The sequence below is a fragment of the Lycium ferocissimum genome, chromosome 9, assembly GCF_029784015.1.
Source record: "Lycium ferocissimum isolate CSIRO_LF1 chromosome 9, AGI_CSIRO_Lferr_CH_V1, whole genome shotgun sequence".
Taxonomy (NCBI): Eukaryota; Viridiplantae; Streptophyta; class Magnoliopsida; order Solanales; family Solanaceae; genus Lycium; species Lycium ferocissimum.
Genome location: NC_081350.1, coordinates 16,950,878 through 16,977,569, shown reverse-complemented (window position 1 = coordinate 16,977,569; position 26,692 = coordinate 16,950,878). Strand labels below are relative to the sequence as shown.

At 35.8% G+C, this 26,692-nt stretch overlaps 3 protein-coding genes across 11 annotated transcripts; 2 read left to right on the top strand and 1 right to left on the bottom strand.

Annotated features, from left to right (window-relative positions):
* Positions 1-3,771: 3,771 nt before the first annotated feature.
* Positions 3,772-12,276, top strand: LOC132029732 (casein kinase 1-like protein 3). 5 transcript variants are annotated; one of them, XR_009407901.1, is made up of 17 exons: positions 3,772-4,098; positions 4,210-4,250; positions 6,937-7,006; positions 7,346-7,494; positions 7,784-7,879; positions 8,035-8,105; positions 8,510-8,571; positions 8,648-8,711; positions 8,827-8,911; positions 9,085-9,211; positions 9,654-9,736; positions 9,903-9,966; positions 10,410-10,501; positions 10,768-10,845; positions 11,470-11,568; positions 11,850-11,895; positions 11,987-12,276. XR_009407901.1 is itself a non-coding variant. In XM_059419075.1 (15 exons), exons 1-14 carry the CDS (start codon positions 4,023-4,025, stop codon positions 10,819-10,821), a joined length of 1,134 nt encoding a protein of 377 aa, XP_059275058.1. In that variant the 5' UTR covers positions 3,772-4,022; the 3' UTR covers positions 10,822-10,845; positions 11,470-11,750. The 5 variants fall into 5 exon arrangements, 2 of the variants coding, with proteins under 2 accessions (XP_059275058.1, XP_059275057.1); XR_009407899.1 differs by having other exon boundaries at positions 3,774-4,098; positions 10,671-10,845; XR_009407900.1 differs by lacking the exon at positions 11,470-11,568 and having other exon boundaries at positions 3,773-4,098; positions 10,671-10,845.
* A 3,322-nt stretch (positions 12,277-15,598) lies between these two features.
* LOC132029730 (VAN3-binding protein-like) lies at positions 15,599-18,858 on the top strand. 2 transcript variants are annotated; one of them, XM_059419067.1, is made up of 8 exons: positions 15,603-16,197; positions 16,328-16,393; positions 16,992-17,060; positions 17,132-17,504; positions 17,773-17,937; positions 18,014-18,063; positions 18,247-18,304; positions 18,394-18,858. In XM_059419067.1, exons 1-8 carry the CDS (start codon positions 15,925-15,927, stop codon positions 18,585-18,587), a joined length of 1,248 nt encoding a protein of 415 aa, XP_059275050.1. In that variant the 5' UTR covers positions 15,603-15,924; the 3' UTR covers positions 18,588-18,858. The 2 variants fall into 2 exon arrangements, with proteins under 2 accessions (XP_059275051.1, XP_059275050.1); XM_059419068.1 differs by lacking the exon at positions 16,328-16,393 and having other exon boundaries at positions 15,599-16,197.
* On the bottom strand, positions 18,664-23,340 carry LOC132029731 (lactoylglutathione lyase GLX1-like). Of its 4 annotated transcripts, XM_059419070.1 has the most exons (9): positions 23,074-23,319; positions 21,910-22,114; positions 21,695-21,819; positions 21,539-21,603; positions 20,995-21,207; positions 20,851-20,898; positions 20,046-20,153; positions 19,752-19,892; positions 18,664-18,905 (listed from the first exon to the last, which is right to left on the bottom strand). In XM_059419070.1, exons 1-9 carry the CDS (start codon positions 23,213-23,215, stop codon positions 18,864-18,866), a joined length of 1,089 nt encoding a protein of 362 aa, XP_059275053.1. In that variant the 5' UTR covers positions 23,216-23,319; the 3' UTR covers positions 18,664-18,863. The 4 variants fall into 4 exon arrangements, with proteins under 4 accessions (XP_059275053.1, XP_059275054.1, XP_059275055.1 ...); XM_059419071.1 differs by lacking the exon at positions 20,851-20,898 and having other exon boundaries at positions 23,074-23,326; XM_059419072.1 differs by lacking the exon at positions 18,664-18,905 and having other exon boundaries at positions 19,811-19,947; positions 23,074-23,332.
* Between the last annotated feature and the right edge of the window lie 3,352 nt (positions 23,341-26,692).

The following is a 26,692-nucleotide window of genomic DNA, read 5'->3' as shown; positions in this document are numbered from 1 at the left end:
AGCAATCCGCACATTCTTTTTCTTATTAATTTTTGTCATTTTATTTAATTTTCTTTTGATTTTTTTTAAAATCAGTTATTTTCTTCCGCGAACTAACCTCATCTTTACAACCCTTATTGGGCTGTTTTTCGTTGTCCAGTTGATCAGCACCCAATATTTATAAGTAAAATTTTCATATGTGACTACTTTTAGCTCATTCTCACAACCTATAACTACATGTTATATATTTACAATTCGTAGATGTCTCTATATTTAGCGTAAATGCGGTATACTAAAATATAGTGCAAATATAGCGGAAATATGTACGCGGGCTAATCGAAATTGCTATATTTATGGAAACAAAATACATTCCAATTTAAATTAAAATCGGTTTATTGTTCACGATTCACGCAAATATCATCCCATTCCATATCGATCCCATATCTCATTCAACATGACTACACAAATTCAAAAAAATTTGAATTTACATTCATATTTTTAACCAAAAAATTTTGATTAGTTAAGGAATTACGAGCATGCCTTAAAGGGAACTTATCGTAAGTATGCCTCATAACTTTGATAATTCCTTCACCGGGGTGAAACATACTTTTAATGGCAAACTTTTATGCAATCTGGACTGACATAACTTTGTGGCAAAAATATCAAAGTTATGCGGACATACTTATGCCAATTGCCCATAAGGCAATCCGCACAAAAAAATGAAAGCGCCGGTGGGGGACATACTTTTAACGGACAAACTTTTATCTCTAAGTGATTTTCGATACAAATACCGCTCATAAGGCAACATGAATTTTTTTGCAATCCGCCTGGGCATAGCGAAATTTAAACTAGAATTTTTAATATTTGTTTTTCGTATATACATCATTCTTGCACTGGTATAAAATCACATTATCAAAACAAATATATTTTTCATATTCAAAAGAGATGAAAAATATTAATTATTATGGACTTCGAAATATATCACTCGAGATATATTTTATGTATATTCATCGTATTTCCAGATATCCTTTGTTAAATGAAGACATTTCAAAATGAAAAAATGGAATGACATTGAAAAATACATACTTGAAAAAAAACAATATAAAAACCATAAGGTGGTGTTCAACATTAATCATCTAAAAAACTACTTATGTCCAAAATTAAAAAACGACCGCACATACGCTATTCTTCAACATGAAAATCAAAAACACAAAAATTTTAATGTCATTTTATTTAATTAATTCTTTGATTTTTTTAGGTTGCTCGTTATCACTTGATGCATTGTTGTTTGACTTATCCCATGCATAGTCGCATAAAAGGCTATCTCATACGGTGCCAATTTTACAACGGTTGGGATGACTTCATTGGCTCAAGTATTCGGCAAAGGCGCCACATACACACCACAATCCCACGAAAAAAAATGATCAAAAATTTTACTTGATCAGTCAACAAAATACACACGAATATACTTAAAAATCTTAAAAAGTATGGTGAAGAACAATAAACACGACTTTCAAAGAAACATGTGAAAAAAAATAAGGAGAAAATATACTTAAAATGCACATAAAAAATAGCTTGCAATAAAAAAAAAAATGAACTAAATAAGAAAATAAGATAAATATAGCATCATCATCCTCATCCACCAGTTTGGCTTTAGCAATTTTTTTCCCCTTTTAACATTGAACATTGTGACAACCTTTCTCTTCTTTTGTTTCTCCATTTAGAAACCTTTTTTTCACTTTTGTTGTTGTTTACTCTTGAATCAACATAATAACGCCTAGGATCGTTAATTCTTTTTTAACGATCTATGATTTTGAGAAATTCCCAAAGAAAATTAGGAATATCAAATTCGGGTTCCCAATAGGAGTAGAAGCTTTCTTAAGCCATTTCATTTGAATCTAAGCAAAAAAACAAGAACAAACAACGATAATTAATTATTTAGAGTTGCATTCTTGATTCAAACGAAAAAAAAAACTCGAAAATATAGGTTAAATACACGGTGAAAATTAAAAAAAGATAGAATCTTACCTTTTTTGGGAATTAGCTTTGAATCATGAGTGAAATTAATTTAGTTAATTAGAGATAACCCGATTTGAAATTGGAGAAAATTTAGGGATATTGTGAATAATGGCGTGAAGTTAGTGGGATAGGAGAGAGACGTTTTTGTTGGCTTAAATTTAGGGGTGTGGAAAGTTATCGGATGAGTGGTAAAAAAGTGTAGCTATGTGGAGTAAATATGTTATACTTTAGCTACTAAATATAATTATTGAAAAGTTTAGTTATGTTCCATAAATAGGTAATAATGGAAGCTATGCCAAGTAAATTAGTGTCTAATTACTCGTTTGAGGTATAAAAGGCTTGCAATAAACCTAAGAAGAGATTTTACCAGTTTGTCTGAATGAACCTTTGACAAGTTCTGTTAGTTTCATTAGGTGAACAAATTAATTCTCAATTATAATCTATGATTTTATTTCTCAATTAAGTCCCAATTAAGTCCAAGATTTACTGAAGGGGCAATTCGCAGGAATGCCCTTCTTTTGGGTGGTCTTTAATTTTTTCTCATTAAATTGGTGATCTTTAATTCCATCAGGTTTGAGTTTCGAAGCCTGGCTCAGTAAAAAAAAAAAAAAATTAAAAAAATCGCAAGGCAGAGTTTGTAACAAAACTGCACTGCGGTAGAAGTTGCGTTCGTATTCAAAATTACCGAGGCATTGCAAAGTTAGGCCTCAGGAGAGTTTTAAATTTGAAACTCTGCCTGCAGGTAGAGTTTGCATTCAAAACTCTGCATGTGAATCTCAACTTATGGCTTGAGATTTTTTTTTTTTTTTAATTTTTTGATTGAATTCGAACCCGAAGCTGAGAGGCTTAGCGAAGGACAAAATTTAAAGAAAACAAATTTAAGGGGCAAAAATTAAAGACTAGTGCTTTTAAAGGGTAATCTGCGCAAAAAAGATGTTACTGAAGTTAGGCACATGTCATTCTTTTGCTTATGGTGTTGATATTTAACCTTTTGATTATATATCATATACTACTGAGCACTAACAAGTTCTTGCTCATTCAAATATTTTTAGCGTCATAGTACATATCTTTTATCTTTCTCCTCGAATATTCCTCCTCTAACCTTGCGTCTTCATCTCCCTTTCTAGCTATTAACATTTTATTCCAACCAATTGGTCAACCAAGTTTTTTCGTTGCATTTGTCTACATCCTGCAAATATATTATTTTTCAAATTTGTGAAAGTATTTCAAGATTTTGAAAAACTAAAAAATAAATTTGTTATGTTTTAGAGTTTTTATACCTGCACTATAACGCAAACCTAGAATACATCTTTGTGTTACTTCAGTAAACAACAAACATTTATGTACTATCCAAAAAGTTGCAAGTCCCATCCTTGTTACCTCAGATGGTTTTTGCTCACCGAGGTAACACAAGGATGTACTTTAGATTTGGATCATAATTCCGGGATGATTTTAGCTAAAAACTCTATGTTTTACCTCTATTTTAATTCTAGAGCAGTCACTAGACTCACCAATGTATAAAGTTATTCCATCTAATTTTAAATATTTAGTTTGCCCCTGTTGGCTCCAGATCAAGATTGCACCAGAAATAGAAACTTAAAGGATTATTTATGGTGAGTAACAACAATAATAACAACATACTCCGTATAATCTCATAAAGAGAGAGATAGAGCGATTTTTTCCGAAAGGCTCTCGACTCAAAAAAGACTATTTATGGCGAGTGTTATATTTAAAGGGTGGAAACAAGATGACTCTTAAAATTGAAGGGACCAATTGCACAAAACTCACAAAATGACCATAATGGTTATTATGTGGAGAAAATCCCGTCCCTAGGGAAGCAAAAGTCAAGAGTTAGGAGTAATACTATTCTCGTCTTTCTTAATTCTTCTCTCCAAAACAGTTCTTCAACCCTTGTTGGTTTTCACTTTGCTATACCTGAAGATATATATAGCTGAAAATTCACAAAAATCCTTTGTTTCTTCTTTTCTTGATTGAATCAAGAACTGACTTTGAGGGTTATATTTATGGAGAGAATAATTGGAGAGAAGTATAAGTTAGGTAGAAAGATTGGAAGCGGTTCTTTTGGGGTTATATATCTTGGTCTGTTTTTTTTTTTTTTGTTTTCTCATTTCTTTTCTGTTTTTGATATTTGGGTTTGTTATATTTGATAGAATCTGATTGTTTTTTTATGTGTTTCTGCTAATCTTTCAGCTACCCACATTGAAACTTTTGAGATTGTTGCTGTTAAAATTGTAAGCTTTCTTGCCTAGATTTAGTCTCTCCTTAATAAGTTGTTGTTGTTGTTAGGCAGCTTTATATACCTATGTTAATCATTTAGTACATCATTGAACATTATAATTTTCCCATCTTGCTTATAGATATATCTTGGTCTAATAAGTTGTTGTTAGGCAGCTTTATATATCTAGCTATGTTAATCATTTAGTACAGCTTTGAGCATTATAAATATATGCATATCAGTTTGATAAGCTTGATGTGTTGTTTTTGGGTAGATATTAATGGGGACTAGGGACATTTAGGTTAAAGATTCAAAATGATGAATGTCTGTCCATAACCAGAAGTTTTTGATATGTGCTAAAGGAAAAAAGAAGTGTTCTGTATCCCAAGATTCAGACTTTAGATGTTTTGGTTCATTATTAGTGTAAAATTTTGATCGTCATTAAAAGCACCTAATTGCTGATGTCAAAAATGTTTATACAAAATAAGCGTGTGGCTTAAAGAACACCAATTTTAGAAAAACTCTTATGCTCTTTCTTAAGTTGTCCACTATTAAAATGATATCCCCATTTCACAAACTGCGTTGTTGTTCCCAAAATTATGCTCCTTCCCTCTTACGCCCCTGTTGTGCCAACTCCAACCAATATGATTAAATTGTAAAACATTTCGTCTCTGCTACTTAGGTTAATCTTGTGTCTTACCTCCCCTACTGCAATATTATCTCTCCTCTTTTTTAAGGTCTCTACTGATTCCATCGACTTTTCTGTCAAAGAGCCTATGTTCCAGCTACCTGGGCGAAGTAGACTCTATTGGACTAGCCTCTTTGCCCTCATTTGTCCATAATACGGGAACCCTTTCTATTTTTCACCACATCGGGCTGCTGATGTGGCGGAACTAGCTTCTTTACCACTTATGTCTGTCTTTTGTTGAATCTTTTTCACGGCCTGATAGATAATTTGGTAAGCTAATTATTTTATTCCATGTTTCAGAAAAGGGTTAACCAATATGCTAACTGATCGATTACGATAAGTTGGATCTGATTTTGTTGTTTTTTTTTCTGCAATACCTAGACTTGACATGAGTGTGAAAGGGGTTCTAGAAACTCGTCCATGACGTGAGTTCCTTTCTTATTTTGCACCACATTCAGGCGCTGATGTGGCGAGACTAGCTTCTTTATCCATACTCATTTGTGTTGTCGGAACTCTAGCTCATACTCCGTCACATCCAGGCGGCAATGTGGTGGAACCCTTGGCTTATTTTTTACGACATATGTGTGCCGATGAAACACGTGCCTAGGGTGAGCACGTCCTGATATAATTTATAATGAATTGACTAGTTTTATGCTAGCTGCCGGCCTACCGCAATCCTCCTCGTTTATCTGGGTTTGTCATTGGCAATGTGGACAAGCTCGTACGGGCAGAGTTACTATATAATCATGCATAAGAAATTTCTCAACCTCGTTGCATTCCCAACCTTAGATGTCCTCCTAACACTTATTTCACATGGCCCATCGATCATCAAAATTCAAGTAATCGTTTGATAACTTCTATGACATTCACCGAACAATTGCCAAACCGTTTACATGCGGCCGCCAGTAGCATTCTCCTATGGTTTTCTCTTGCACCATAGATCTTTTGAGAGATGTACTTTCGTATCATTACCCTCATTTCATCCTATTCATCTCGAGAACCTTTCCATTCCCTTTATAATTCATTTCACTTGCTCACTCAATGAGAAATTCCCCCTCTGCCAGTCATCCATTATCTAGTAATCCATATTTGGTACTATTATCATCCTCGATCAAGTGCTCTCCTCTTTTGGAAATATTCATAACCATTTCCCTAGTAGTGCCATCTAGAAGATGGGCATCCTTTGGATTCACCATCCCCCACTGAGAGTGGAAATAATTAACTTCCTCCATTTCGAATAATACGTCTTCCTTCCTTTTCTACGCATGAGAAATATATCATCATGTTCTTTTATCTATATGAAACATTTGCTTCCATAAAGCATTCTCCTCTTGAGCAAATCTTTCATCATCATCCTTGTTTGTGTACTTAGCTGTTTGAAGGGATCTGCTATACTCCTCTAGTTCAAATTCGGTCCCATGTTCCAATATCATGAAGTTTCTTTCTGAGATGCAATTTGGTATGCTCATTTGCCTATTGCTGCTTTGAGTTGGTAGTCGAGTCACCTCTTTTGTGTAGATTTAGTACATAATTAACTACTCCTTTTGTCATCAATATGTAAGAACGTGAATTTGTTACATAATCTTCCTAAGATTTTTGTTGATCTGCTGGCTCCTCCATCTGAAAACACGTGATACTGATCAACCCAATGTAGTTTGTATATTAATTTGATCCAATATATCTCCTACATTTTTCATTTCTATAGCATGATGTATTTCCTGGTTAGTCCAAACAAATAATCTTGCTTAGTTATGAATTTTTCAAACAAATACTTACAATATTACTGATAAAATGCATCAAGTTGCGCGCAAACTGGCCTTGACATCATGGTTATAAAGAAAAAATATTACTGAAAAAATGCCGAAATATCCATGACATGGGTGAAGGATGTGTGGATATCTAGTTTTAAGCAATGTTTGAGTTAGAATGTGGTTGGTTATTAAAAAGAACAATCTCAGTTGCGGTTGCTAGACAGGCTGAATCAGTCATTTGACTGTGCTCTTTGTGATTGCAGGAAAATAGGCAGACAAGACACCCTCAGTTGCTTTATGAGGCAAAGCTGTACACTATACTTCAGGGAGGAAGTATGTCTTCCTTGGTCACCGTTCCACTTTATTTGACAACATTTCCTTTTTAGTCCATTCCAAAAAGAAAGACAACTTTCTAAATTGGGAAATAATTTAACTTTATTTCCCGTTTAACCCCTATTGTGAAGCTTTTATAGCACACAATTGATGTGGAATGTTTAAGATCACAAGTTTCAAAAGTCTTATAGCAACACAAATGTTATGGCATGTTTATGAGTTATGACCACAAGTTTTCAAAAGTCTTACTTTCTTTTTTAAATTCCGTGCCTATTCAAATGTTGCCACATGAATTGAAACGCAGGAGTATTCACTATTACTTGTTGGTTTTGATTTCAGGTGGTATTCCTAATATAAAATGGCGTGGGGTTGATGGGAATGACAGTGTCCTCATTATTGACCTGCTTGGTCCCAGTCTTGAAGACCTTGTTGTACACTGTGGGAGGAAATTTTCGCTGAAAACTGTCCTAATGTTGGCTGATCAGATGGTAATCAAAATATTACATACTCCTGTTTCTTTTGAGTAATGCATGTTTTGTGTAATAGTCTTACTCTGGCCTTTATTTTACCTGTGGCTTTATTTAGTTGTCTAAGTATGTGGCGTATGCAAGTTTGACATGTACTCTGTTGTCTCTAGATAGAGTATGTTGCAGAAACTATGTGTTATCAAGCATGTGTGTTATGAATGCCTTTAATATTGCTGCCTCTATCTCGTGACATCTATCATGGAATTATGCTCATAACGGTACTGGGGATTCGTTTCTTTGACAAAAGCAGATTACGAGAATAGAGTATTTGCATTCAAAAGGATTTCTACATAGAGACATAAAACCAGATAACTTCCTCATGGGTCTTGGCAGGAAGGCAAATCAGGTAATGATATTTTCAGATAAGCTTCAGTCATTTTATTTCGATAAGCAAGAAGTCCCCGAGGACCAAGCCACATAGTCATTTAATCAATTATTATTTTTCCTGTGATTCTGTTTTACCTTTGCCTTTTATTCTTGTTGTCCCTATTGACAAAACAGGTCTATGTTATTGATTTTGGACTTGCAAAACGATATCGTGACCCTGTCACAAACCGTCATATTCCTTACAGGTGTGCGTATATTTGGTTTTATGCAACTTTCCTCTGGAAGCATATGAAGCTTGATGTTCAGTATATTGCCTTTTGCCCTGCCTTTTCAGTAACAAAACTTCATTTTAAGTGAAAATTCGATCGCTACACTTAAAATTTATTGATTGTTATCATTGTTGTTTATATGATACTTGGTCCTTTGCTATCATTAAGGTGTTGATGATTGAAAATCTGTGTATTGCTTGAAAGTTTTCAAAAATGAAAAGGCATATCCTATTTATTTATAGAAAAATCCCACTAGTCTTCATCACCTAAGAAAGAAATGCCTTTTGCTGGTTTTCTGTTTCTCCCCCAATTCAAATGTCTTATGTTCTTGCCACTTCTTGGTGCTGAGTTATTTCTTTCTGCCTTCTATACTGTTACAGGGAGAACAAGAACCTGACAGGGACAGCAAGGTATGCCAGTTGCAATACACATTTGGGAATAGGTAAAATTCTGTTACTTGTTGGTATCTTATCTCTGAGATTGGATGGTGCACTAAAATATCCTTTTTTCAAATCTAGAGCAAAGCCGGAGGGATGATCTGGAATCTCTTGGCTACGTTCTTTTATATTTCTTGAGAGGCAGGTGTGGCCACTTTTCTTCTACGCTATTTCTCATTTGCTGTTGTAGATTTTTCTTTGGTTTGTTTTTTGTTCTTTTCTCTTATTGACAGAATTAATTGGTTGACTTTCTCATGCAGCCTTCCGTGGCAGGGTCTAAAAGCTGATACAAAGAAGCAAAAATATGACAAGATCCGTGAGAAAAAAGTATCAACACCAATTGAGGTCTGTTTTATAAAGTTGGATGGCTATATTCCTCTGTTTTTTAATTGATGTATATATATAATATATAAAGCTGGGTGCTATATTTAAAACATTATTAGGTTAAGACATTCACGGTGGTTTCATTTCATTGAGTTTAATGGATAGTCAACTGACATTCAATTCTCTCTCTATAGGTTTTATGCAAATCTCTTCCGGTGGAGTTTGCTTCATACTTGCATTATTGTCACTCTTTAACATTTGACCAGCGCCCTGATTATGGATTCCTGAAACGCTTGTTTCGTGACTTATTTACACGTGAAGGTATGGATTTTAAATTCAGATTCTAGCACAAGAAAACTGAACTTTATGTTGTCGCTGCATTTCTTACTGTACTCTGACTCATGGATAGGATCTTTTTGGGTCTCACTGAGAACAAAAAACAAAGAAGTCTGAAAAACATATTATTGTAATCATGAACATGTAAGATTAGGAGTGTCAAAAGCCACAATTATTTTATGTCCATAACTATACTACTATAGAGGGTAAACCTAAAGTCTCTAGCTAATTGGATTCTCTATTAGGAAAGATTACATCTTCAATTGTGTTGTTGTTACTTTTATAAGTTTCTTGCAAATAGGCTTGATCTTTCTTGGGCAGAGTTCCAGTATTCATGCATTCTTGCAGGATTTGGCAGTTATTTTTAAGCATTTTTTTTTCTTTTCTGAATCTTGTATTGTGTGACTACTGTTTTCTATCCCATCAGGGTATAAAATGGATTATGTGTTTGATTGGACCATCTTGAAATATCAGCAGACACAGAGGTCAAAGTCGCAGCTAGAACTACCGGTTAGTACTTTCATCACTTCATATTTCAGCAAAAGTATTGTTTTCCTTGGCTTTAAATATTTTATCTGTATGAAGACATTTGGTGTTGTATATCATATTTATAAAAAATAAGTTCGGTTTATTCAACCCATTTTGATATTCTTTTCTCTGTCACTGAATATTGCAGAGTCTTCATCCACTTTCTGTAACGACGGGTACTGGAGCATTGCCAAAGGTTTTACATAAGCAAGGTAACTTGTCTTCCAGTTGTATATTAGCTCTTTTATCTGCTTATTCCGATCTCCAAATAGGATAGCCATTTCACAGCATTAGCAATTTGTAGTATTGGAATTCTGTCAATTTTCGGAGCTGCAGTATAGACAGAACTTATAGAGATGTGTGTGTAAAACAAGTAGTGGTTTTACGATCTGCAGGGAAGTTTGACTTTAGACCTTCCCGGATGACTCAATTTCATCAGATTTATCCTTGGGATCTTGCTCTTTGAATATTAAAACTTATATGAACTTTCCTCAAGTATGACTAGTTTTTCTCCATTTAGCTGACCTTGACCTTGTTATAAGTCTTGGCAATCATCGATTCCCTTTAATATCTGCATGTAGAGAAGGAGTAAATATCAAATTATATATTTTATTTGGGAGTTTACTGATATGTAACTGTTTTATATCTTCATTAGCTGAAGCTACAAAACAGAAGATATCAGGTAATTTTGTACGTGGTGATGCATCAGCAACCAATCTGAAACCTGACAATCGTACTGGAAAAAATGTAAGTTGAATGTAGGCTGGAGACTCTTGTTGATTTTATCTATCCCATTTTAGTTACATCAAACTAAAAACATGTTACCATAAAAACATTCTTCATGTTTCAGTTAGTAGTCTTGTTTGTTGTATATGCATGTTGCAAACGATTGCTCTATATTTCTAATTTGTTATAGATAACAAGCGATGCGTCTGTTCCTTCTACATCGTTGGCTGATGCCTTCAAGAGAAGCTTCCCAAAACATGAAGATTCAATTGAAGTTGGAAATGTAGGTCATGCACAAAGTGGGAAAGCTGGTGCTTCAAGCAGCAAGCTGCATTTCTTGAGCAGGATGTCTTCTAGGTGAACTGGTAGGAGAATCTTCTCCAATTAAATTGATATTCTTTCTTTTAAGCTAAGTTACTCGGACTCGGGTGCGAGTGTCTGATACGGGTGCGGATCTAGATGTTGGATCCTTCATGATCTAAATTTTAAGATTCGGGGATACGGATCCAGTTATGGATATGGGTGCGGGGATTCGGCTAAAAAAAATTCAAACATCTAAAAATAGAGTTATAAAACCTAAGTTACGGAATATTATGTGGAAAACTTGAGGAAAAAATATTGATCAAGAGGAGAATCCCCAAAGGAGATAAAAGGAAACAGAGTGACATAAATTTTTTTATATACAAGGTATTCCATTTTCTTCAACTTCACCTTAGCTTTAGTTTTGATTAAAGAAATCATTGAATCTGTCCAGAATTTCTACGTCGATTTTGGTCAAAGTATCCAAAATCGGTTTACCAGATCGGGTATGGATCCCACACCCACACCCACACCCACACCCATGTCGTGTCGACACGGGTGCGGCACCGAAAGTGAAGAGTCCGAGTAACACTGCTTTTAAGTTGCCTCATAAGCTGGTGCTTGTTTCCATTTACAGGCCGTGGATTAGTAAGTTTATTCTTTCTCATTTTTTTTTTTGGAAAAAATAGGGATCATAGCATGTAGGAGAAGTGCCGAAGAAGTCAAGGTCTACTTCGTGATGTTGAATTCACTTGAGCCATGTGTACCAGTATTCTATCCATCTCGAGGTGACTATGAAGTATAAGGCATTGGATGTTGCTAAAAGATGGCCTATCAAAACTTGGTTGTCCTTTTTTTCTTTGTCTTGAACAATAGGACATTGACTAAGCCAGCTACTGTTCATTATTAAGCAATGTGTAAAGTGTTTCTTTCATTCCTTTTCTAATAGAGCATAAAAGTGACATTCAAATGTTTGATTGTTTGATTGTTTTATTGCACTTTTTTCTGAATTTAGTTCTTTAATTCCTTTGCGCAAAGCCTGGATGTTTACGTGCATCAGTTTTAATAGGTGCTCAAGTTCCTGAAAGCTCAAATCCAGTATTAGAGCATTTCAGGTATATATTTAGTTGTTTTTCAGGTTCTCACTCTCCTTGTCGTTAGCTGTGTATAATGTCAGCTTATTTGCTAAATTTTCATGAATTTCAGACATCTATATGTCATGAACTTGATGATGAAGCCTGCCTTTGGTGTTGAAGTTCCAATGGGGCACCATCATGGCTCTTATAAAAAATCAACGTTGCCTTTGTTTATAATCATATACTTGCTGCGGAGATGATGGAATTCTGTAACCTGGAGTCAGAGGTATTGTGTGATTGGAGCCATAGCTTTTCTGCTCCTTTTATTTTATCTATCATGTCTCGAAAACAATCTTCATACTACTACATGGTAGCCATTTTCGCTTCAATAAGGCTTTTTCGTGTATTTAGCTCACAAATATCTTTTTTTTTTTTTTCCTCTGTAATTCTCTTTAAAAAATAGTATATGGGACAAAGAAGTCAGTAGTTTAGGTCATGTTCTGTCAAGAGGCTAGTTTGTTGAATTTGCTGAACTTTTTGGCAGAACTGAACTTAAAATAACCAAGAGGCCTTCCTTATGTCTATGAAACAGATGGTACTTTCAGCTAGTTTGAACCATGAAGTTTCAAGCTTTTCCATTAGCTTCATGTTATACTATTTGACATGTATCATACCCGAAGGTTCCTTTCTATTGGGTTTATGGGGTTGGGGGGTTAGTGGGGGTGTATTTTCAGCTTCAGCTTCAGTACCAGATGGCATTCGGAGATCGAGAAATTTGGGTGGAAAAGAACACGAGAGTGCTATTTAGCAAAGCTGCAAGATGCAAGATGCAAGACAAGGTACAATGTCGGACAGGTGGTATGAATATTTTTCCGCTTTATTCTGCATTGACCTCACAAACACCAATTTCAGGTCCAAAATTTTTGTGCTGAATTTAAATGAATAAAACACAAGTTTGTTCATCTAGTTACTGATTTGTGATAGGCTTGAGAACGTAAGCGCATTGGTTTATTCAATGTTCAAGTGCTCGTTTACCTGGAAATACAGTGTAGGTATTTTTAGTTCAGTGATAATGATATCACTTAACGTGCCAAAACTAATCGTCACTCCACCTGTGATGTGAATTTAAAGATCCTACTCTGTAGCTTCCGGTACTGCTATAAAGGTTACGATTTAAGCATTCAAAATGAAGTTATTATGAAATGTGAAAGACGTTTTTTTTTTTTTTTTTTCTTCACAAGGGGCTTCTGGTGTGGCAGATTTGTAGCTGCGTCTTACCACGCACACACTATTAATCGAAATAATAAGCAGTTAGCACTCATCCCTACAATTGGAAGAAACTAATTGGTGTTACATCTATCCAAATGAATTATTAAAACTGATATGTGGCATAAAAACTTATTTATGCTTATTTGGGGAGGAATCAAATTGATACTTCTATCATATAAGGTAAAGTTATAAAAACCAATTCAAGCAGTGATGTGTACAGGGACAGACAGATTATGGAGGTTTTTTTAAAAAAATAAATAAATTCAAACGTCACTAGAAATACCAGAAAAACCAAAAAAAAAAACAAAAACAAAGGACATATAAAGATGTAACAATGGTGTCGATTCATGTCATTCACCCTGATATTACAGGAAAACCATTTTTTTGATTGTATACAACGTAAAGGAGGATTGTAGTCAAGTTGGAAAATGGAAATGAAAAATTCCTAATGTTATTTTCAGATTTTTGGAGCACAGAAAAAACACATGAATATACGATTGTCAAAAAGAGTTTACACAGTTGCAAGTAGCCTCTAAGTAATAAAAGTATATTAATTTAATTATAATAACAAGAATTGAGGAGCTTTGATGCAACAGCCAGAATTGTAATTTTTTTGTGGAGGAATGTATATATTAACTTTATACCGCTCCTCAGCACCTTATTTGAAAGGTAATTACTATAATAATCATTTTAAAACGAAGACGATGAAATAAAACGTAGCAAAATAGTGATAATATTATTTGTACAACCATATTTAGGTGATCAAGGACAATATATGTTTTTAATAACCACCTAACACTCCTCACATACTGCGTCTACTTACTAAATTAACCTCTCGAGTTTTAGGTGATCACAAAGGCAAATGGCTCTTCCCAAACTTGCAGTAATAAAGTGTTAATGAAAGGGGAGTTGGGACCTCCAAAGGACTTAGTGCTCCATTTGCTATCTCTTAAGACATGATTAGACACATAGTAATGATGAAAGTGTCAATTAAAGAGAGACGCTCCTCTCTTTTTCTCTATTTTGTTGATTGCCTCGGAGTCATAAAACCCCATTTTCAAGTAGATACTTGTTTATTTTCTTCTTCTTTCTTTATCTCTTCTTGTTCAATCACTATTGCTTTTGGATGTTTTTGTTAATGTCCAAATAGCCATAAGTAGTGCTACATAGCCCCAAATTTGGCGAAAGGTTACTTTACTAAAGCATGATAGAGAAAAGTAAAAGGATTAAGAAAGCTGTTATGACTTAACCACAACTGCAAAAACAATGGCTCCCAACAAAGAAGTGAATCGTCAAATGAATTATACGCAAAAGGTCCTCACATAGTTTATCTTTCCTTGCTTTCCGTCCCCTCATACCAAGAAAAACTCAGAAGAAAAATTGATTATTCAATTGAAAAATACTCCCTGTCCAATTTATGTGGCGCGCTTTCCTTTTTAGTTTGTCTCAAAAAGAATATCCCCCTGTTATATTTAGAAATAATTTAACTTTATGAAATGATTTACAACCACACAAATAAGGTTTGTTTTGGACCACAAATTTTAAAAATCTTCCTTTTTTTTTTTTTAAACGTCTAATCAAATGATGCCACATAAATTGGGACGTAGGGAGTATTGGACAGACAATGGAAAACATTACTTAAATGAACGAGACAAGAAAAGTAGTTGAATCAGTTGGTTAACAATGCCGCTTAGCGCTTTTTTTTTTGTTTGTTTTTGTCTCGATACTTTCTTGACATACTAAAAAGGATACATCACACTATCACAGTAAACTGATTAATGTAAAATCATTTTGGATGAAGTACTATTTGGTTATTGATTCTTAATTAAAATTGTTACTATATCGTATGTCAATGACTCCTTTGGTAGCTGTATCTTTCTTTTTCACAACTTTTGGAAAACCAAAAAAGAAAAAAAGGAAAAGAAAAGATAGCCACTTCGAACAAATGTCATAAGAAATTCAATTCCATCTTTCACCACTTAGCTTAAAATGTTAAGAAAAAGCAAATGCCTTTTGATCAATAAGTTCTGCACACCATATATTTCAACTCCTTTTTTGGACTTCAAAATAGTATTATGACTCATGGGTATATCATTTTCTGCTGTGAGAATATATGCATGTATAGTTATGCATGGAGGGCAGGGGAGGAGCTAGCATAGTATTGGGGGGTTCAGCCAAATCCAGTAACTTTAGTCTAAAAGCCTGTATTTGTCTTGAAAAATTCATTAAATTATAAATTATTAATTTAGAACCCACTAACTTAAACGAATTAGAATCTCGAACCCACAAGCTTCGAATCCTGGCTCCGCCTCTGATGGAGGATCCCTATTCTTTAGTCATCATGATGCCCGCCGGTCAAGAACTTCTAATCTTTTAACCCTCTACGTATAAAGAAGAAATAAGGGCAGAAAGACAAGAGGGAAGTTGGAGATAAAGTCTAATTGGACTTTTAAAATGGGACCTGTCGATATCCAGTGTCATAATAATACTATGTATTGCAGTCTTCCACTCATTCCTTCTTTTTGAATTTTCAAGATTTCGAGGGACTTTTGAAGTTCTTACTCTTATTCTTTTTTCCTTTTGAAATACTCCATCACCACTGTTATATATATCACACTATTCCTTCTTCTTTTTCATTCTCCTCCACCATGCATACTATGTTAACTTTATTTGTATAATCAAATTGATATAGGAAAAATTAAGTGTGTAGTTAAAAGTCAAAAACATTCACAAGTTTCTACTTGCACAAAATTTGTATTAGTTAATAACACACTGATCTCCTCCTTTTGAGTGGTTATAATGGAAACGGCGAGCTCTTGCGGTGTTAAATGCAAGTCAAACAGGTTGGAAGGGATCAATGAAGATAGTGCAGCAAATTGGCTACCAGTGTCATGCCCTCCACCAGAAACTCCTACCGAATCTATGGAGTTCCTTGCAAGATCATGGAGTCTGTCAGCTAAGGAACTCTCCAAAGCTCTTTCTCACACAAAACAAACAAGTCATCCAGACGAGAAGATGTCATTCCCTTCGTTACAAGCACAACATGGAAAGACCTCAATTATTGAGGAACCTGTAAGCCTTTCTTCGTTAAAGCTTGTTATTTTTTTCATTTACTTCTGTCTAGAGACAGAGTACTGTTGTGGAAATGCTTACTTTCATTGATTGCTTACAAGTTGCTGCTCTTATTATCTTTAAATTGCAGCAAGAACAAACACTACCTAACTCTGATAGCCCTCCAGTTTCTCCGAGGGGAAGTGATGATACAAAGGTAAAGCAAAGGGAGAAGCAAGAGGGGGGAAGGGGGTCCTATCTACTTGCATATGCATGCATGCAACTAAATCTTTTGGATATTTACATCCCACTTTGAAATCATACAAGGATAAGTACACCATCGTACTTCAGAAAACAATTTCCATAATGTTAGATTATTCATATTTCTTAAGAGCATGCAGCAAAAAGGCATGTGTAACGGTAGTAAGGTGTTTGAAATGCGTGTTTCACTAAAAGAAAAATGAAATTAACTGTCCTATGAAATCATGTACTTGAAGAGTTGAATTATAATTAGGCTAGAGGAGTAACAGTAGTGCTATACCTTTTTTCTGAACTACAGATTAGGCATTACAATAAAGAAGCATGCGTTTGGCTGAAAAAGCAACCACAAAGTCCTCATCATTTTGTGAATCCAAATATGGACAAATTATGTTGGAGTGCCCTCTAGGTTGATGGAATTACCCTTATCTCTTTCCTTGTTCCCCAAATTACTCTTTAACTCTCTCAGTTTTGCACTCAGCTGAATAACTATACTTGTCCCTTATGGATCAGTAACCGACATCCTCAATCACAACTAATTATATTGATATGTGCAGGAATTGTTTTTACTACATCAGGCGCTCAATCCAGATTTCCTCTCCAATCATCATTTGTTGAAAGCTGGGGTATACAATTCTTTTGATAATTACTTTACTACTACCTCTGAACAATCAAGACTAAAACTGGCATAATGCAGCTCTACAGGACCGTAATGCGTGGTAAGACAATGGGTAGATGGCTGAAAGATCAAAAAGAAAAGAAAAAACAAGAGCTTAGAACTCACAGTGCCCAAGTGCATGCAGCAGTTTCAGTAGCAGGGGTTGCAGCTGCAGTGGCCGCTCTTGCAACCTCATCAGTAACTTTTCCAGAGAAATCCACAGCCCAACACAAGACATCTTCAAAGATTTCAACGGCAATTGCATCTGCAGCAGCTTTAGTTGCATCCCACTGTATTGAAATTGCAGAGGACATGGGTGCTGAACAGGACCAAATCTTATCAGTCATAAATTCAGCTATCAATGCAAGAACTAGTGGAGACATCATGACTCTAACTGCTGGAGCTGCTACAGGTATTAAGCCAACTGGCCTCAGTGGGTCCATTAATCTAAAGAGAGCACAAACCCAACCAATATGATAAATAAAAACAGCTCCTGTATTCTTCTTTAACATGGCATACTTTGCATAATAGTCATGCTCATCTTCCAACTGTTGCTGCTATATGATACACAGAACATTTGCTATCTATAGGGATGCCAACAGTTCCCCTCAACCGTTTCATAATATAAGGACGGTTAAACTGGTAACGCTAATCTATCTCATTGGCATTCACCGTTACAGCATTGAGAGGCGCTGCCACTCTAAGGGCGAGGCTACAGAAAGGAAATGGAGCTGCAGCTGTTGCACTAGCTGATGAGCGTGTCGAAGGTAGCAAAGAATCAACTGTTACAGCAGCTCTTAGTTTTGTTGCCAAAGGGGGAGAACTGCTCAAACGTACAAGAAAAGGTAAAATGAATTTAGTAACTACACTTACCTTGCAAGAGATATTGCATTTTTTTCAACAATGTTTCTATTCATGCAGGAGATCTCCACTGGAAACAAGTCTCTTTCAATATAAGCCCTGATTGGCAGGTAATATTGGAGAGTATACCATCTAAATGGATATACTGTCTATTAAACAAACGAACTGTGTTTCAGATCTGCGTTACTGTTAAATGGAATGCAACAAACTTTACTTATGCAGCTCACGTGGTTGTTGTTTCATGCTTCCCTATATCATCATAACAAAAATGCGAATATGAATCTTGGTAGCAGGTGATAGCTAAAATGAAAAGCAAGTACATGGCAGGAACATTCACAAAGAAAAAGAAATGTAAGCTTTAACAAATACTCACTCTAGGATCAAATTGTCTATGTGATCCTTTACACTTTCATCTAAATTGGTGCTTGATGAGTATCCAGGTATGGTCTCTGCAGTCTATTGTGACATACCAGCATGGCCTGGACGAGATGAGGAACAAGACGAGCAGAAGTGCTACTTCGGGATACAAACTGCTGAGAGGATGATTGAATTTGAATGCAGAAACAAAGGGGAGAAACAAATGTGGGTGGATGGGATTCAACAAATGTTGTGCTGCCGCATGACCGTGACATGACTTTGGATGAACATTTCAAAAAAAGAACCATAGTTTTTAGAGCAGTTGACAATGTGTGACTTCCAAACTCTAACTATGGTATCAAATCAGAGAAGCAATGGATTGATTTAAGCTGTTACATCTGTATAGGGATAGATTACATATTGGAAAATGGCATTACAATGTGCCTGATTTATGTCGGAATAGATTATCTGAATGATATCAGTGGACAAATTGTGACAAATTATTCAGAAACCTAGTGCATGATTGAGATGTTTTGGGTAATCCTGCATTTGTTCACTCTAATTCCTTCATAAAGTCAGCATTATCAACAAAAACCTGCAAGATAACAAATGTATAGAACTAAGACGGACAGCAAATAAAGTTTTTTTTATTTTTTTTATCCTTCCTAATCTGATACTTATCACTAGTGAAAACATAGTGTTCCCACTGAAGCTGAACATTTTATTCCAACTCTGTTACATGAGTAGTCTTCCCTAACTTGATTCAACATCGCATCATTTCACAAGCCAAAAGCCTTACACCAATCACCAACGTTATAGCGGTGTATGCTTTTGCCATTTACTGATAGATCCTATGTCTCAATTGAACAGACCTAGATATTATCCAATAAACTTCAGTTTCACGATTGCAGAAATAATGTTTTAGCCATCAAATTTTGAATTAATAAAAAAATAACATCTGTTTTTCCTAAATTCAGTAGGTGCTAAGATACATGATGCTACACCAGAAACTTAGTTGGTCAATTAACATATGAATATAGGGAATAGAGTGTCATCTGTTTTACACATATTGAAGAAAATAATGTCTCTACTGCAGATTTGAAACACCAGTTATTCTCTCTCTCACCTAGTGTATGGTCAGCAGCGTCTAGAGGTATTGCTTATTCTGCACGATACTAGCCAATTGGAGTGAAGGTTAGCGAAGATAAGTTTTCAATGATTGATCTTTTTATCATTTTTGTCTTTGTCCCATTCCTCTAGAAGATAGTGAATGGTAATGACTTCAAGGTAGATAACTGCCTTCAAATTATAGATACTCTTAAATTAGTATTCTGACAAAAACAAGCATTAGATGTCTTCAAACAAGTTTTGGTGCGTTGTCTAATGCTGGGAAGGAAACTACCAGTTCTTGCCAAAATAATCATAATTGCTGATGACTTACTGTCTTCCAACCATCAGGATCAACGCATGCCATGATCTTGGTGTTGATACCCGGCAAGGGTCCAGGTTCAAGTACAATTTCCCCTCCATAAAGTCTTATAGTTTCTGCAGTCTTGTAGACATCATCTGTTCCTACTGCGATCTGCAAAGATATGGAATCTTCCTTACAAGCTGATATCTATAGAATTTTCCGAAGTCTGGGAAAGAATCAATGATCAATTATAACTTCAAATGAGTTTGCTAATTTTACTTATCTTAAACAACAGATCGAAGTAATATGTTTGAATGCTGTTACCTGACCATAACCATTTCCTTTATCATAGCTTTTGACACCGTAAATATATGTTAATTCCAGAACTGCATTTTGGTCTTCAGGTCCATAACCCATGATGGCTATTGTGTTCTGAGAACAGGTGTTAATAATTAACAAACAGAGGAGAGACAACCCCATAAATTAGCATTAAAGAAATGTTCAAGTAAAAAAAAAAAAGCATTATATCAAGGTGTAGGGAGTAGAACTTTAATAAAATCCAAAGAGAATATAAGAAGAATGGCCATCCTAGTATTGGGACCCAATCTAGCATGACAGAAATCGTCCACCCTGAACATGAAGTATGTTTGCAAAACCGATGGAGAGAAAACCAAGAGCAAAAGGAAACACCAATGAGAAGTTGTTTAATTAAAGGTGTTGCAGCCACAAATAAATAAAATTGCCCTCTCAAATAGCTTAAACTTTTACATGAGGGTTCACACAATTAAACATATGAAACAATTAGAGTATTCAATCAAAAATCATAAAACATTTGAGTGGAGTGACATTTAAGACCTTTACTATGACATTTAAGACCTTTACTAACTTCCATTATAAACCCCTTTGGAAGCACTTTTAAATCCAATGTGAGACAATATGTAACTAAACACACTTTCTCACATGTAATTCCCTCTAGGTTAATACCGACTTACAAGTGAGAAGATAGGCCTATTAAAGTGGCTCTCATACGATATAAAAGAATCCAAGCATCCAACCCAAAGCCTCAAGGAATGAGTTGAGTCAACTCTAACCACAAAGGACTATTTTGCAAAAGAACCTATGAACTCACTTTGTTGTCCGGATTATCTCTTTTACGAATAAGATCCATGCCAAATGCCTTGCAAAATTAATCAACAATGAAGATTTAGTGTTTCTTGCAATAAAAAAGGCACGTATATACAAGAATATTCGTCTAGCTAATGTTGCAGTTTACCTTCTTATAGAAATTAATGGACTGGTCAAGATCTCCTACACGGAGCATTACGTGACGGAAAGGCTCAAGAGTAGGACTTCTCTCTAGAAACTCAAAGTTGTAGCCGTCAGGATCTTCCACGAGGGCAATTATAGGTCCTCCATCTTTGATTGGACCAGGTTCCCGGAGGACCTTCCCTCCCTTTGCTTTTACTAGGTCTACCATCTTAGCAACCTATATGGAAAATTCGAAAAACATGTGACGTTAATTATTTCTGAACTTCTATAAGCAATTACGGGAGAAAAAAGAAAGTAGTACTATTAGAAAATCATTTCTAAAGGTGTCTAACTGAAATATTGGTGATTCTAACAGCAAGATGTATGAAAGTCATCGGCAAGTAATGAGGAGTAGTGTAACCTCTAAAACGAAGACCAATCAAAGAAGGAAAAGGGCAACTGCACTAAATGCCTGTAAAACTTTAGTAATCTTAGTTTACTTGATTGTATGACGTCAGAGAAAGTATAAATCGAACCGACAATGAATTTTCATCTTATGAACAACTTACATCCTCAACTGCAATTCCAAAATGACCAAAACCAGTTCCAATGTCATACTTTTCAACTCCATAGTCTGAAAAGTACAATGACTATTACATCCTAAAGTGAAATAGATAATTTTCGAAGAAAGCGCAGTGCTAACTGCCAGCTATGAGGAGCCTTACTGTAAGTAAGTTCAACGGCGAAATTTGATTCTTCAGGTCCATAACCAAGAAAAGCATTTGAATAACCATCCTCTGGTATATCTCGCCTCCTTAACAGCTTCATTCCCAAGCATTCTGCGTAAAACCTGTATCACAAGAACATCTCTGATACCTAGTTGGGAATATGAAACATAGTACTGAAGCTTCAACGTTTTTCTCTGTAAAAGTAAACTTACTTTATCGTCTTGTCCAAATCCCCAACACGGTAAACGACATGAAGCATTCTTCTTTTGTCTTGCTTGATCCACTCTGATGCATTTTCATCACTTAGGGCAATATTTGACTGCGCCAGTTCAGCAATCGTTCCACTTTCGATCACTTTCCCTTCAGCATTAAGAGATTCAGGTGCTTTTCCATTGAATAACTGTGACTGAGTGATGGCTGAAAAACCAATGAACTTCAGTAAGTCATCTACTAATACACCATTTTCCAGTCTTCTATTTTTGTCTATACTAAGTTATGGTTAGATCCATAATCTCAACTGCTCTTTAGTCCTTGGTCCGATTTTTTGGTGCAACGAGTGTAACAAAGAATTTTATGCTCATTGCAGGAACAACTGATAACTCCAACATTTATTTAGGGTACTGTATAAATTATAATAGGTCTTTATGTGAGCTTGGTTTTTCTCTACTAGTTCTATTCCATATTCATTCGCTCCCCATTGATCGACATCCTATATCATGTAATTATTAGATGATCAGTTGTATACAACTAATTAACTGAAATTGATCAATCCAATGAAATGTGCTACTACATTTTTAATTTTTTTTAAGAATTGAAAGATCGTCATGGAAATCGTTAATCAAAATAACTCTTAATACAATGGCTCATGAGCCCTACAATTGAGTGGTGAGTTAACTACCAATTCAAAAACCTATATAGCTAAAATCTAGCTCTAAGCAAAAGACCCTTCTTTTTTTTTCTTTTTTTTTCCTTTTTCATATGGGATTAAAGAGACTTAGTGCCTTTGCAACACCATTATACAATGTTAGCACCTCAATCCAACTTGCCAAACACAAAGGTTTTTCAGACAATTCATTATCTGAAGCACTGAAATTGCACTGTTACAACTACTAAAAACACAATTCCCCAAATCAATATCTACAACTTTGAAAAAAAAAAAAAAATCAAGAACACTATCTTCTTTTTTTCCCTTCTCATGTTTTGCCCATGGTCATTTTTTTCTTAAGAGTTAGATAAGTTTGAATTGCATTTGGATAAGATAAGAATAAAAGGCCATTTCTTTTTTCAGTTACTTATCAAAATAATGTGATAAAATCATGGAGCAATACTATATTCATAAGAACTACTGTACAAAAGAAGAAATGAAATTCAAGAACCTGTAGTGAGTTGAAATAAAGCAAGCCTGCGAGATGCATTGTAGGCACAAGGCACAAATACACTGCACCCATTATTAGTAGAAGAAGGAAAAATGGACTTCAATGGCTGTTGAATTTTAGGGGAAAATATTTGTAGAGCCATTTGTATGGACTATCAACTGTAAGTTCTGTAACGCTCCTGTCCTCTGCATATATCAAACTTTATCCTAACTTAAATTTGCTGATTTATACGTATGGGTTTGGATAAAACAGCTTTTAGGGTGTGTTTCGTATGAAAGGAAAATATTTTGTGGATTTCGTACTTATTTCCTAGTATTTGGTAAGTAACAAAAAATATTTATACCAAGAACATTTATACGTAACCTAGTAAAACATGGTGGGGGTTCGGGTGTGGGTTTTTTTTATTTTTTATTGTAATATCATTTATGTAACTTGTTTTCCCGTCTTCATTAGGAAAATCATTTTTCTCATTTTTAAAGAACTTGTTTTACTAAACAAAATATTTTGACCAACCAAACATTAAAAAATTGTTAAACATTTTCTGAAAAATATTTTCCTCCTTACCAAAAACACTCTTAATTCTAATAATATTGCTCAATTATATTTTCTATGTTCCAGTTTGTATGATATTACTAATTGGTGAATCAAGTAAGTTTTAGGGAATAATTTCAGAGACGTTCCTCTAGGTTTGTCTTGTTGGTAACACTAACTACACACAAATTCAGTCGAAATAAAAAAGGTGAAATCAAAATCCGATAATATCAAAACCATAAAAGAATAGGATTACCCATCCAAATAGACGAGCAATGAAGCGAAATTAATAACACCAGCCCTCCAAGTGTTGCACATTTTATTATTGGTTTCATCTCAACAATCTAATATAGTAATGGACAAAGTCTTCTCACCAAATCTGCAAACTCAATTTATTAACATAAGAAAACAATGGCCAAAGGTTAGAAGCAATGATAATACTTTGAAATTTAACAATTTGAAAGCTATTATAAGGATAAGTAAACACAATATGAAGACGAATATGATAATTGAATAAAGAAAATGAGTATAAAGACGTTTAAGGGCTTATATAAGAACTTCTCTTTTATTAGATCGACAAAAAAAAAGTGAATAGGAAGTTAATTCGTTGGAGAAAAAGAAGAACAATTCTAATGTGTTTGGAGGGGTGAAGGATTAAAGATGCTTAAAAACAGGTTTAAGCGAATTTTATAAAATACCTACGTAATTCTTTAAAGTGGTTTTGACTTTTGATATCCCTCACATCTTGATTTTGAGCCCGTTTGGCTTAGCTTATAAGTTCTTTGAAAACATCAGCTTATAAGCTTTTTTCAGCTTTTTCGAGTGTTTGGCTGACCAACCTATAAGTTATTTTGTGCTTAAAATAAGCCAAAAAAATAAGTTAGCCCGTTTGGCTTAGCTTAAAAAAAGCTGCTTTTTTAAGCTCATCCAAATAGACTTTGTCTTTTTTGGTGAATTGGTGTGTTACTGTGTGCAAGGGAAAGCAAACATGTGTACTCACAAAAGGGTAGATTTGGAAGAACATAGAAAATTTGTCATTTAAATATGTTTTGTCATAAAAATATTTACAAAATGAAGGTGAGTGTAAAATCTCAAATTACAAATTACAAAGAAGGTCGGTATAATGAAAACAAACTTGGAGAGAGATCCCTGAAAGTTCATATGTTTTAATTATACTTTTTCTATCCATTTTTACTTATCATGTATTGACTTGGCACTCCTGGATTTCGCAAAAGCTTTTGGATTGGTAGTAGCCAACTCGTGTTTTCCGAAGAAGGAGGAGCACTTGGTAACCTTTCGTAGCTCAGTGGCTGCGACGCAAATAGACTTCTTGCTTCTTAGAAAAGATGATAAAGGCCTCTGTAAGGCCGAGGTCATCGAGAGTGAGAATCTTACGACCCAACATAAGCTACCGGTGATGGATTTGGAGGTAAGAAAGGAAGAAGAAGAAGAAGGTTATGGATGACCGACCGGGATTAGGTGGGGAGTTTGACTCGTCTAGTGCCCTAGAGATGGGGGAGAAGTTGATGGCTAGGGGAGCGTGGGATAGTAGGGGGGATGCGGCGGTATGTGGGATAGGACGGCCATTCGGGAAGCGACTAGAGAGGTATTGGGGTCTCACGAGGCCGCCGTGGTGGGCACCGAGGGGATTGGTGGTGGAATGGAGAAGTCGAGGGAAGGTAGAAGCAAAGAAGCGGGCATATGAAGCGGTAATAGCAAGGATGATGAAGAAGCGGACGAATAGGGAAAAGTATAAGATGGCGAGAAAGGAGGCGAAGTTGGCGGTTTCGGCGGCTAAAACAGGCCTTTGAACGCCTTTATGCGGAACAGAGAACGAGAGGTGGGGATAAGAAGCTATTTAAGATCGCAAGGAGAGAGAGGAAGGCACGCGACTTGGATCAAGTGAATGCATCAAGGACGAGGATGGCCAAGTGTTGGTACGGGAAGCCGCATTAGACGGAGATGGCGATCATACTTTCATGAACTCTTGAAGCGAAGGAGCGGACGAGAGACATTGTGTTGGGAGACTTGGAGCACTCGATAGGCGTCGCGACTTTGGTTATTGTAGAGTATAAAGGTTGAGGAGGTTAAGGGAGCTGTTCGTAGGATGCGGGGGGAAGAGCGGCCGGACCCGACGAGATTCTGGAGAATTTTGGAAGAATGCGGGCGGGGTAGGCTTGGAGTGGGACTAGATTGTTTAATGTCATTTTCAAGAGAGCAGTGAAGATCTTAGGAAGAATGGAGATGGAGTACTATGATTCCCGTGTACAAGAACAAAGGAGACATTAGCTCGCAACAACTATAGAGGTATCAATTTTGCTAAGTCACACTATGAAAGTGTGGGAAAGGGTGGTGGAAATGAGGTGAGGAGAGGTGTGTTTATTTTAGAGAACCAGTTTGGTTTTCGTGTTGGGGCGCTCGACTACGAAGCCATTCATATTGTAAGGAGATTGGTGGAGCGAGTATAGGGAGCGGAAAAGAGGGACTTGCACATGGTATTCATTGACTAGAAAAGGCCTACGACAAGGTGCAAGAGAGGTCTATGGAGATGCTTGGAGGCTAAAGGTGTACATGTGGTGTACATTAGAGCGATAAAGGACATGTATGATGGAGCTAAGACCAGGGTAAGGACGGTAGGAGGAGACTCGGAGCACTTCCCTGTTCTGATGGGGTTGCATCAGGGATCAGCTCTTAGCCCGTTTCTATTCGCCTTGGTGATGGATGAATTGACGCGACAAATACAAGGCGAGGTGCCTTGGTGTATGTTGTTCGCAGATGACATAGTCCTGATTGACGAGACTCGCAACGGAGTTAACGATAAGGCCGGAGGGTGAAGACGAGACGTTGGAGTCTAAAGGATTTAAATTGAGTAGGACCAAGACAGAATACTTGGAGTGCAGGTTCAGTGGCGTACCACGTGAGGGGGATAAGGAAGTGAGGCTTGGTACCCAGGCCATTCAAAAGAAAGGAAGTTTCAAGTACCTTGGGTCTATTATATAGAAAGATGGGGATATCGACGACGATGTTTCACATCGTATTGGTGCGGGTGGATGAAATGGAGACTCGCCTCCGAGTCTTTGTGTGATAA

What these genes read in the sequence shown, in the direction of transcription:
- LOC132029732 (XM_059419074.1), top strand. Translation starts at nt 4,023, where the DNA reads ATGGAGAGAATAATTGGAGAGAAGTATAAGTTAGGTAGAAAGATTGGA. An exon ending in CAATACACATTTGGGAATAG is followed by an intron (nt 8,572 to 8,647) that starts GTAAAATTCTGT and finishes TTTCAAATCTAG; the next exon opens with AGCAAAGCCGGAGGGATGAT. An exon ending in AAGTATCAACACCAATTGAG is followed by an intron (nt 8,912 to 9,084) that starts GTCTGTTTTATA and finishes CTCTCTCTATAG; the next exon opens with GTTTTATGCAAATCTCTTCC.
- LOC132029731 (XM_059419070.1), bottom strand. Translation starts at nt 23,215, where the DNA reads ATGGCTCTACAAATATTTTCCCCTAAAATTCAACAGCCATTGAAGTCC. An exon ending in GATTTGGACAAGACGATAAA is followed by an intron (nt 21,820 to 21,909) that starts GTAAGTTTACTT and finishes CTTGTGATACAG; the next exon opens with GTTTTACGCAGAATGCTTGG. An exon ending in CCATTAATTTCTATAAGAAG is followed by an intron (nt 20,899 to 20,994) that starts GTAAACTGCAAC and finishes TAATTTTGCAAG; the next exon opens with GCATTTGGCATGGATCTTAT.
- LOC132029730 (XM_059419067.1), top strand. Translation starts at nt 15,925, where the DNA reads ATGGAAACGGCGAGCTCTTGCGGTGTTAAATGCAAGTCAAACAGGTTG. An exon ending in AACTGCTGGAGCTGCTACAG is followed by an intron (nt 17,505 to 17,772) that starts GTATTAAGCCAA and finishes TCACCGTTACAG; the next exon opens with CATTGAGAGGCGCTGCCACT. An exon ending in GCTCAAACGTACAAGAAAAG is followed by an intron (nt 17,938 to 18,013) that starts GTAAAATGAATT and finishes CTATTCATGCAG; the next exon opens with GAGATCTCCACTGGAAACAA.